Below are 12,782 nucleotides of genomic sequence, written 5' to 3' on the forward strand. Positions count from 1 at the left end.
ACATGGCACTTCATTTAAAATAGGTTACAGACCCCTGTTATATGCGCTTCTTTTGGGATTATTGTTATAGACCTATTTACTTGTTTCTATGAGACATGGCAACAGCGCTCTTTTGTGCGTCTTTAGTTGGTAAAATGTTGAGATTAGAAACGGCCATAATTCTTTCATTTCTCAACCTTACATTTTTTTTTAAACATCTCCATAATCCTTGGGAAGTTTGATTTCATATGCTGTATCACACCCGATTCAAGTCTTCTTCAATAAAATGCTACGAGCAAAGACCATATACCATCGGGGCCACAGGCACAGCATTACGCAGCAGCATTCAACTCATTCCTTCATCGTGACTTGAATGAAATAAAATATAATAAACGTTATTTTACTGGTGTTTTTCAATAGAAACAAATTATTTTGAGGCATAAAGGTGACAGTATGCAGTGCAATAGGAATAATTAACCCAAATGTGACAAAGTCATGTCATGTCTTCTATGGTGCCAGCCTGAAGAAATGTAATACCACGATCCCCAAAGTGCGCATTACGTATGTGACATCAGCTGACTGGTAAAGAGAATAGTACGGACATGTTGATTGGGTACGTCTCAAACACTCCTTAAACACTCCCATGACTAATTCAAGGCCGTTTTGCGCAATCCACGGGGTGTCGAAAGCGCTTCTTAACATGCCCAAAATTGCTATATGACATTCCACACGCCCCCAGCTCTAAAAACTGTAATATTATATGTAATATTATTGGAACTGGATAATCGACCTGAATGGCTCATTTCAAGTGCAGTCGTGCTAAACAATTGATTGGGACTCAAAGGGATTGTGAGGTTGTTTATTGGCCAAAAGAGCATTCATTGAGCCAATTAGTCAAATTATTCCTGGGGGTTTAGCGAAGGAAATAAAATACGGTAGATGTTTAAAGACGCAGGGAAATGAACAATATGTTTTTCACACTTTTAGAGCATATTCCGTGGTCATCATAATGGGCATATATACTTCTATGCTAAAACAATGGGAAAAATTCCATCTTTGTGTAATTTTTTTAAAGTCCATCAAAATCTAATACTACAACATTTTAATTATTAATTCATTAATTCATTATTATTTTTTGTTCTTTTTTCACCTAAACGTCATCATTGATGTTCATTGTAATGCAATGCCATTTATATTTGCATTATAAATACCCCCCCAGAGGCTGAAATTCACACAAATTAAAGGTATATTCAGTGATTTCACTCAAAAAACCTTAGGTTTCGTTTTTGGCTGTGGGACCCAGCCTTTCGTCCAATCAGGATAGAGAGTCAAAAACGAAACCTAAGGTTTTTTGACCCCCAGGGGTTAACTGGGGACAGGGAGGAACTCCTTATATGGCCAGCACACTCTATAGTAGGGAGGATTATCACAACAAAACAAAAAAATAAGTGATATTTGAATTAAGTGAAATCACTGAATATACCTTTAAAATCTCTGCAATTTTGAACAAATTTTAACCTATGACCTTTGACCTTTAACCCTGATAAAAGTAAGTTTTTTTGTGATCATTAGAATGTCTAGAACATGTTTTATTTATTATTGTGAAAGATATCCCCCAGATGTAAATTATTAATTTATTATTATTATTTTAATAACTATTAGAAATGTGCATACAATTTGCAAAAAAATATTGTTTTAATTGTATTTACAACATTTCCTCTGATAAGTCCTAGTAGTAAAAAGTAGTAGTAAGGTTGAAATCTCTTTTTTGCAAGTAGAAATATATCCAGATGTTACAGGGTTAATTACTTCCGAGTGTTGGATGAATACGAATGAAGCCTGGTTGACAGCTGGTTGACAGCTGGTTTTCATTTTATACAGAACTACTCAGTTTTTAATGTCATTCAAGATGACATCCAGACAGTGTATTACTCATTTTAAATGTAATCCTCATGCTAAAATATGTATCTGAAAACATTACATTACTTCTTGTAAATTAGGTAATGCAGATGTTTAACAATAATTTAACTCTTGACAGTGTAAAAATGAATGCGCTGGTTACCTTGCTTGCGGACATCCTCCACGGCGGCGATGAGCTCCTCCTTGAGATCGTGGCTGTCTTTGGCGATCTGCTCGCCCTTCTCCAAGAAGTTGTGCGTGGCCTGCTCCACCGACACGGCCAGCACGTGGGCCTTCTTGGAGCGACCCTTCTTCTTACTGGACGGCCCTTTGTTGCTGGTGTTCACCAGAGTGGTCACCTGGACGAGACACAAAGGAGGCGATAGACGTTGAACCAATCAAAAAATATAAATAAGCCTTGCCGAGCTATGAGGCCCATATAGGGGCAGGAGCCTATCTCCTGTTTCTGTAGCCATGAGGCCCAGGAGCCTATCTCCTGTTTCTGTAGCCATGAGGCCCATAGGGGCAGGAGCCTGTCTCCTGTATCTGTAGCCATGAGGCCCATAGGGGCAGGAGCCTATCTCCTGTTTCTGTAGCCAGGAGGCCCAGGAGCCTATCTCCTGTTTCTGTAGCCATGAGGCCCATAGGACACAGACAGACACACACACACACAGACAGACACGATCTGCAGGGTCTCATAGTTAGTGCTCATTGCATTCGCAATAATTCAATTTCGGTTGTCATGTTGCCACACACGCCTAAAATTGCAATTATTTTGCCGCCCTCATTGAAAACAATGTATTTCAAACTCCAGCTTGTCACAGTGCTGCATGAACAGCGCTCGAGCGCTGTTTTCTGACCCCTCAATGACACCACTCTCTTAGTCTACACTAGTCTACACACACTACTCTGGAGTTAACTACAGCAGCGCCAACTGCAGTTTCTGAAGTTGGACAACACAAATTACATTTCACTCTTCCAAGTGTAAAGTTGTGTCTCGTCTAGAATGCATCACATAAGTGCTTTGACACTGAGTAGGCCTATTAGGACTTTAATGATCTGTGTCCGTAGCCATGTACCAATAAGGAATTAGAGTGGAGAACAAGGGCCAAGTTACATGTTCAGTGTAATTGTTGTTGTTTTGAGAACAATGTTCTACAGCTGGGCTGACAACGTTGCATTAATGCAGCAGCAGAATTAATGCCACAGTACTCATCGTTAAACCATTCATGACGGGAACCCCTTTTGTTGTTTTAAGCATTATGTCATACTTTAGCTATTGAAAAATAGCAGATCTACAAGCTCATGGTGAATGCCGCACTACAAGCTTGTAGATCTTAATTTATTTGCAGAAAAATTCTGCAATATGAGCTTACATAAACTGAACTGAAGGTCCAAACCATCTTGCCAGCAAGGTGCTAACTAGGTGCAATTTCCCATTGACAGCCCATTCATCCAAACAGAAAAGTCCTATCTTATTGTATTAAACAACATCAAACTCACCAACGTTGCAGCTGTTGCGGAAAGAGTGAATTATCGTCTTACTATCTGCAAGGTGTTTGCTTCATAAAAAATACACTGTGCATATGTTATGAGCTACTTCCTGTCAAGAAAATTCCTTACAGGTGTTTGGAAGTGTCTCGTTGAATGCGTACCACCCGTTTTGAATTCGCACATAGTATATAGTATATATATATTTAACATAATGCAAGAGGCAGCAGGTGGTTGCTTTATTGATAACGAGCGCTTCCAATCTCTGACACTGAATTTCTTGACTGGAAGTAGCCCATTTGCAGATAGAGGATAATTCAAGCTTTCCGCACAGCTGCAATGTTGGCGAATTTGACATAGTTTAATTGCAATCAACACATGCGCGCGCGTGCACACACACACACACACACTCACTGACATTTGGCCCCATCCTTGCTATAAGTTAGTTAGCACGACCACAAGCTGCCTATTTATCAATATGGGGGAAAACAAATGATGTTTCAAAGTGTAGCCACTAGCCTACTTACTATTGATTATACAATATTGCTCTGTATTCAGGGGTTTATACTGTGGTCTAGTGTGCTGCAGACATTTATCTCTGTTTATCTGTCACTTATGCATCACTAATACATTTCCACAGCCAACGGCGATGCCTTTCCAGTACTCAATTCAATTCAAAGGCCTTTATCGACCTGCTGAAATAATAATAATAAAAACTTTTAGAGCATATCCGTGGTCTGAAAAAGCAGCCAAACAAAAATAAGTTTTACTTTTATACCTGTACTGTACACAAGATGGAACAAAGAAAGAAAGAAAGAAAGAAAGAAAGATTAATTTGTGTGTATTTTTATAGCAACAGTCCCTAAAAAAAAGCCAATCTTAATTGCTTCCTGTAAACGAAAACATCCGTTAAACCAAAAAAGAAAGAAAGAAAAAAAAAGGAAACACAATTTAGCATTTGTTAATTAAGTCTATGAATGATTGGAGACAATTGCATGACTTTGAGCCACGGTATAGGAAACAGCTGACGAGGAATCTATAATATCTGATGATAGGAAACAGCTGACAGGGGAATCTATAAGATCTGATTATGTTGTGGCTGTGGTGACCGTGAAGCTCAAGAACGGCGTCCAGTGGACCCTATACTCTACTCTCACTAGTTAGTAAATCCTCTCTCCTCTTCAGCAGGGACGTGCACATGTAACAGGTATGACAAATGTGACACCTTATTGACAGATATGTGTCCTGTAAAACAGGATAAGGATGTTAAAGAATGGAGACAGCAAAATCATGTAGCGTTTGTTCACCATCTCCTAGAGTTCTATTTATTCACAATATCACAATACAATATATTTCCCTGACTACTGCTGCACTGTCCATTTAGTATTATTTATCCAGTATTTATAATACTGCATCATATTCAGCATTTAATACTGCACTGTGTTTTACTGTCTGTCTAGACATATACTGTATACCATATACATTCACAGTTCACATGTTCCTTGTTCATAGAACATTCCACATTACACTCAGAATTCCAACCAAAATACAATAAACATTCTCTTGTCATTCTGTTCCAAAATACATCAAAATAAACACCATTTCACATTATGTGTCATCTTTCTGCATTATCACTTTAAATCCGTTTTTGGACAAATACTGTAAACATGCCTCTAAAGTGCATTTTTATTTAAACGTGCTAAAAGCATCATTTCAAGACTTAATACAAACAGTAACAGTATGGTGTATAGTGTAAAACCATTTCCCCAAAACCCTTTTCAACTCTGTTTAGAAAGGTGTAAAACCATTTCCCCAAAACCTGTAGAATGTACACAAAATAAATAATGGAATCTATCAATCAAAACAAAACCTAAAACTGGAGCGGTGATACTCAAGACAGACAATTAATTATTGTAACAAGACGGAACATCTTGACTCAAGTGTGTGGTCCACTACAAACACTGATAAACTTCCTAAGTCCCCGGCCCGTTTTACTCTTAAATGACAACAAACAATGTCCAGAGTCATCTCCAAACGTGCATAAACAAACGGTAATCATTTCTGTGGTTTGTGAAGTATTACCCACCTGTAAAACAGGATAAGGATGTTAAAGAATGGAGACAGCAAAATCATGTAGCGTTTGTTCACCATCTCCTAGAGCAGGGTTCCCCAATTAATTTTCCTCAAGGGCCATATTTTGACTAGCGTACCAGGCTGGGGGCCGAGTCTGCACGCGCGAGGTCGAGGTCTTGCCCTGAAAATTCATTTTCAGGGCAAGACCCCATTTGAAAAGGATGCCCAGTTTGACATGCATAGGCTACTGACCCCCATTTAATGCCATTTATATCTGGGACACTTAAAAAAAAAAAACATTTTTTTTTTTGGAAATTCTTTCATGGGCCACAAGGGGGCGCTCTGTGGGCCGCAAATGGCCCGCGGGCCGCCTATTGGGGAACCCTGTCCTAGAGTTATGGGGGGGAGACGGTGGCGCATGCGCTGAAGACACTACACTCTGGAAAGACATGTTTTACCTGTGGTCCTACACTGCCACCTATTGACCAGGTTATCTGTGGTTTTGTTGGAGAATGACATGAAAACACAAACTGAGTTAAAAAGAAAGACACTGGTTACAAATAATACAATCACTTTAGTGAGCATCACACACACACATAGACATCAAAGGGGGCTTTTTTCGCGTTGAAAATGCGCCTCGAAAATAGCTGATCTACATGCTTGTATATCTGCTGTTTTCGCAATCTTTTGTCCAAAAGTGCCGTCTTCTTACGAGATTTCAGCCCCTGCGCCTCTAACACTCTCTACCAGTGGCGTGCACAGACATTTAGAGGGGCAGGTGCTCAAGTGAAAAAAGGGCACCTATAGCACGTGGAACCGGCCGGTTGCCTTCTTTTGCCTTGCCTTGATTTTGGGGCCTAAATAATATATTAGAAGCTTTTTATCAAGAATTGATCAATGTCACCATGGTCCACATACTGCACTATACACACACCATGCTCCCTACACTCTCAGTAGTAAATCACTGCTCCCTACACTCTCAGTAGTAAATCACTGCTCCCTACACTCTCAGTAGTAAATCACTGCTCCCTACACTCTCAGTAGTAAATCACTGCTCCCTACACTCTCAGTAGTAAATCACTGCTCCCTATACTCTCAGTAGTAAATCACTGCTCCCTATACTCTCAGTAGTAAATCACTGCTCCCTACACTCTCAGTAGTAAATCACTGCTCCCTACACTCTCAGTAGTAAATTCCTGTGGCTCTGTCTTGCAGACATAAAATTTTCCGCCTCCAGTCTCTGAGACTGACTTGCACTGCATGAGAGAGGTATACACACTTTAACTGGGGTGCAACTGGGGTAGTGTGTGTGTGTGTGTGTGTGTGTGTGTGTGTGTGTGTGTGTGTGTGTGTGTGTGTGTGTGTGTGTGTGTGTGCGTGCGCGCGTGCGTGCGTGCGTGCGTGCGTGCGTGCGTGCGTGCGTGCGTGCGTGCGTGCGTGCGCGCGTGCGTGCGTGTTCCTATGGTGACTATAACCGTTGCTGGTGAATAATTCATGAGGTCATTTAAGTGGTTGTAAAGGCCATGCATGTCATCATTAACCCCCATGGGAACAGCTGGAGACACACGGGAGGACAGTGGTGGTAAACATATACTCACATTACACGCCTGTGTCTGTTTAATATCCTATGAATCCTACATGTCTGTTTAATATCCTATGAATCCTACATGTCTGTTTAATATCCTATGAATCCTACATGTCTGTCTAATATCCTATGAATCCTACATGTCTGTTTAATATCCTATGATTCCTACATGTCTGTTTAATATCCTATGAATCCTACATGTCCGTGTCACAGTTGGATGTTCAGAGAGTGTGAACAACGCAGTAAAAACATTCACATAGCTGCTGGTTGACCTCTGGCGCGTGCACACGCACACACAGGCGCACGCACACACACACACACACACACACAGCCCCCGTCACGAGGTGAAGGTCAAGCCATCAGTTTAGATAAGTGCACAATGGCATGAAGACAGCGAGAGGCCCAACGGGTGTCTGCCTGCCTGCCTGCCTGCCTGCCTGCCTGCCTGCCTGCCTGTGTGTGTGTGTGTGTGTGTGTGTGTGTGTGTGTGTGTGTGTGTGTGTGTGTGTGAGAATAAAGTGTGTCGGTCAGGGCAGTGCGGGCTAATTTCCCAGATCAATCGAACCACATGCGGAGCTATAAGACTACAGGGTGATCTAATGATGGGTCCCTGGCTGGGGCCGTGTCTTCCAGATCATATCCACACCACAGTGGTGGAGAAAGTACTCAATTGTTCTACTTTAAGTAAAAGTATACCAATACTGCAATGTAGAACGGTAGTTCTACACAGTAAAAGCCTGGATGGGGATTGATCTTTACGTAAGTTCCAGGACGTCTTATTCTGGGCCAGATCTGACTAGTTATATGATATGACGTTAAGTTGATCTGGCCTCGATCGGACTCTCTCTGATTCATCCAGGGACATCCGTCTTAAGGCTCATACATATAGTCTGGATTTTCGGTGGTGAGGTGACCACCGAACTACAACATGACGTCACGAGCCGCGGTGAAGAGCAAACCACCGCCACCGCCCCAGCCCTTCTCTCTGTTTTTACTCACCACCGCTCAACGTTATTTCAGCTCCGGTGGTCACCCCACCACCGGAAATCCAGACTATGGATGAGCCTTTAGTGGGCAGAATTTATGTTGGTTGAAATCAGGTGATATTTGACCATTAGAGACGCCACTAATTCGTCTAGGTTCCTGACTGACCGTGCTTGCTGGGTTGGAAGAGAACATTATACGGTTTAGTCTGTGTGCCTAAAAAGTACCTAAAAATACGGTTAGCCTCTCATCTACAGTACATTAAATAAATGACAGATTAGTCCCTGCAGGAGAAATGGGCACAATCAAGCAAAAAAAAAAAAATACAAATAAATCCTCTTAACATCGCTGTGAACCATAAAGTTGAGCAGATAAATCCCCATCGCAGGCTGTTTGGTATAAAGTCCCAGTTCACTTTTACATGTCATGCCTTGAGGTCTCCACACAATCTCCATAACAAATGTAGCAAAACGTATATGGCTTCCAAAATGCTATACCCATCAAAGACAAACCCCAGAAACTCTGATCAGGAAAACAATCTTTTTTGATGATGCCTCCAGCGAGAGGCGTCAGTCACACAGTCACTTCAAGAGAGTTGTCAGTTTGGTAGAGAAGACACATATAGCAAAAAACTTGGTGAAAACAAACTCTTAGAAAAAGAATACTCACTGCAATGCAGTGTTGTATTTGGCAGAAACTTTTGATTTTAGTTTTAGTCATAGTCTCTTGAATAGTTTTCATTTAGTTTTAGTCACATTTTAGTCACCTGGAATGTCTTAGTGTTAGTCAAGTTTTAGTCGACTAAATCTGCAGTTGATTTATCCGACTAAAATGTATTTTGCCGGGCCTTGATGCCGTCTAATGACAGATGTCACACTTCTGAAAATAGCAAAGCTCACAACACGTCACAGTGCGACACGTTGTGACACATTGTGAGCTTTTATTGCGTTGAGCTTTGATCACGTTGTGAGCCTTTATCCAAGGCGCTTTATGTAGATTGTGCCTTACATTCACATTCACACACACACATTCACACACCTTTACATAGATTGTGCCTTACATTCACATTCACACACACACATTCACACACCTTTACATAGATTGTGCATTACATTCACATTCACACACACACATTCACACACCTTTACATAGATTGTGCCTTACATTCACATTCACACACACACATTCACACACCTTTACATAGATTGTGCCTTACATTCACATTCACACACACACACCTTTACATAGATTGTGCCTTACATTCACATTCACACACACACATTCACACACCTTTACATAGATTGTGCCTTACATTCACATTCACACACACACATTCACACACCTTTACATAGATTGTGCATTACATTCACCCATTCACACACACATTCACACACCTTTACATATAATTGTGCATTACATTCACCCATTTACACACACATTCACACACCTTTACATATAATTGTGCATTACATTCACCCATGTACACACACATTCAAGGTTCAAGGTTCAAGGTTCAAGTTTATTTAGTGTCCCCGAAGGGCAAATTGGGTTGCAGCATAGACAGTACATTAAACAATGAATGAAACAGTACAGAGAACAAACAGTTCACATAGCGGATACCAGAGTAAAAGGTGCACACAACCATTAAAGTGCAGGCGTTTAAAGTGCTATGCGATAGGTCATAAAAGTGCGTGTGCATAGACATAGGCACAAGATAATACAGTAAAAAGTAAAAGTGCTCATCATAAGGTTATATCCTCGATCTACGCACAGCAGCATTCAGTGTGTGAATAGAGACCGGGACAAAGGAATGTTGTTCACACACCTTTACATATAGTTGTGCATTACATTCACGCACGCACGCACGCACGTATACTGGCAACCTTGCGGGTCCCATCCGGAGAGTGTATACTGTAAATACAGCAGTGACGAATGTCCAAATAATACTAGGCTGTATTCTGATTTATATTCAGAAGCCAATTATCGCAGAGTGCACATACAACACAAGAAAACTGATTATTAGTGGGGAAGAACAAAGGTTTTACATCCAATATGAATCCAGACTCTCTCTCTCTCTCTCTCTCTCTCTCTCTCTCTCTCATGCACACGCATGTACACACACACAGACACACTCACGCACACACACATGCACATACAAGCACAACATGGATGACTTTGAAGTGTCCTCTGCCTCTCCAGGGCTCTCGTACACACAGATAAAACCAGCAGTTCACAGAATCGTGACCACAAGAACCTCTCTTTTTTTCTCACTCCATAGTTCCCATTAATTATTTCTCATTAATACGGTGCTTAATCCATTTAGACCTCAGGCCAATTCTAAAAAAAAAAAGACTTCTATGTTTCTATGTCAGTGGTGCTCAACCTTTTCCATGTCAAGTACCCCCAGAATTATCTGTATTTGGCCGCCGCATCCCCATTTGGAAATATGTTGTTCCAGGGACACCCCGAAAATGATCACTTTCACGCAGTTTGTTCACTATTTTACAAATCTGATCTGCTATTTTTCAACATGCTCAAGTTTTAAATAATGGTTAAAGTGGTTAAACGACACAGATGCGTTCCCGTCCTAAATGTGCTAATTAAAGGCTCTTTCATCTATGGCCGTATATTAATTGGGCTTGAATGCCACAATAAGCCGTGCTTTGAGAGGAATCATCTTAAACCAAACCAAACTATTACAGCGGGACAATTGACAAAGCACCTTGACGGTTCAAAATGGCTTGTGGCCCTTCACGGTCATTTTAAAAGCAGAAAATTGCTTGCTTGGCGATAAAGACATGCACTCTGAAAGTATACTTTGGCAACCAGGCACAGCACGTCCTGTCCACGACTGTCCACTCTAATGAACAAACAATACTATAAGCCACACATAACAGGTGCACCGGTACGCATCCATCCATCTTCAACCACTTATCCGTAGTGACTTCCTCCTGGGGGGATCCTGAGACGTTCCAAAGCCAGTGAGTTGATGTCATTACTCCAACTGCGCCTTGGTCTGCCCCGGGGGTCTCCTCCCAGTGGTACGTGCCTCGAGGACCTCCCTATAGGGAGACGCCCGAGAGGCATCCTATATCCAGATGCCCGAACCACCTAAGATGGCTCCTTTCCAGGTGAAAAAGCAGCGACTCTACTCCGAGTCTCTCTCGCGTGACTGAACTTCTCACCCCATCTCTAAGGGAGATGCCTGCAGCCACCCGTCGAAGAACGGAGAAGGAGATCAGCCAGTGCACATGCATCGTCAAAATGTTTGCTGCGCAGCAGATCAAAAGGGATGCGAGGCGCGTTTGCGTACCGAGAGCTGAGACAGGAATTTTGAGAATCCTGACACAACATTCTGGTGTGTACAGCCAGGCACACAAATGTCTATCTACGTCCTGTAAGTGGAACTTATAAATGAAACTAGTGTTGACTCAACAATAATCATTACAAGTGACTCTTACTTTGAAGAGGAAGTCAGGCAGAGGAAGTACATTTAGGTTGTAAACAAGCTCCTGTGACAGTTTTTTAAACTGAAAGGGAAAGTGGCAGGGCTATAGTAGCTAACCCAGCTATATCATTCCATATCCGGGGTGGGGCATGGATCTGCAACTTCCATCGTTGCCCACTCAGTGCTCTCTACAGCTGGGCACCGGCCTGTAGTTATTCCAATGACTGGTCAGCCAGAATTAATGTTGTGGACAGCTTTTCTAACCATGGCACAAACGCACAGCATAAATCTCGATTCTATTAGCTGCTGTAGAACAACGTGACAAGTAGACATAGATGGATAATGTCACTCCACTGTGCTCCATGGAGAAAACTCAGTGACCCGCTCGCTGCTAGTTTGCGGTTAAGAAAAAAACAGCATGTCACATTTGGACTCACAAGGGACTGAGTGTGTTGCTAAGGCGATCTCGAGAGACAAACAAGATATATGGAAGCTTTTCTTAAAAAAGAAGGGGAAAAAAACAGAAAGATAAATTTAACACAAATAAAAGTTGAAATACTACTATTAGGGTTTTGAACACACAAAACAAACAACACAGCAGCACAGATGTCATACACATTAGCTGAAACAATTCATCACACAAGTCAGTGATGAATGACATCTCTTATTTCCTTCACAAGGGAAATCTTAGCAATACACTGTGTTTATGGACTGAAGTCATGTAAGAGCAGTGGTTCCCAAACCTTTTCATGTCAAGGACCCCCAAATTAACACTCATTAGTAAGCATGTAACGATACACTCAACTCACAATACGATACGTATCACGATATGAGGTTCACGATATGATTTTTCACAATATTTTAATGATGTATGTTCCCCCAAGCTTTTTTCACAATTTACACAAACTACACAAACTACATTGCAAAAGTAGCATTACTTTTCATGTAACATTACTTAATTTCTGTGCAACAACTGTAAACATGCTTTCATGTTTAAACCTAGCTCGAGTTAACATGTAAAAAAAGGTTTCTTTAGGATAGATGTAGACCTATTTGACAGTGCAGAAACATAATTGCATTCCTTGATGTATTAATGAGCATCAATAACGACCATCACCTGGGCACAGTCACAGACATATACAGACATAATACTCCCCTCTGCAGGCCTCTATACTACTGAAAGTGACTGCATGGAGTCTGTCTCATTTCTCTCCAAAAGCACGTGAATATGATGGAATATGATTACAGCACACTTTATTTATTTATTTCAAAATCGTTGTATTTATTTTTAATAAATCAATACAAATCGTCGGGATATAATAT

General features: G+C 41.2%; 1 protein-coding gene across 3 annotated transcripts in view; it reads right to left on the reverse strand.

The window, feature by feature from the left end:
- The window catches only part of ctnna2 (catenin (cadherin-associated protein), alpha 2), a gene marked incomplete at its 5' end in the record, with an annotated part of 572,500 nt that overhangs the window by 533,577 nt on the left and 26,141 nt on the right, over positions 1 to 12,782 (reverse strand). For all 3 annotated transcript variants that reach the window (XM_083764543.1, XM_083764544.1, XM_083764542.1), the window contains one exon: positions 2,042 to 2,237. In XM_083764543.1, coding sequence (XP_083620669.1) covers positions 2,042 to 2,237 — 196 coding nt within the window. The remainder of the gene's footprint in view (positions 1 to 2,041; positions 2,238 to 12,782) is intronic.

This window comes from Protomyctophum parallelum (assembly GCF_964188405.1).
Source record: "Protomyctophum parallelum genome assembly, chromosome: 5".
NCBI lineage: Eukaryota > Metazoa > Chordata > Actinopteri > Myctophiformes > Myctophidae > Protomyctophum > Protomyctophum parallelum.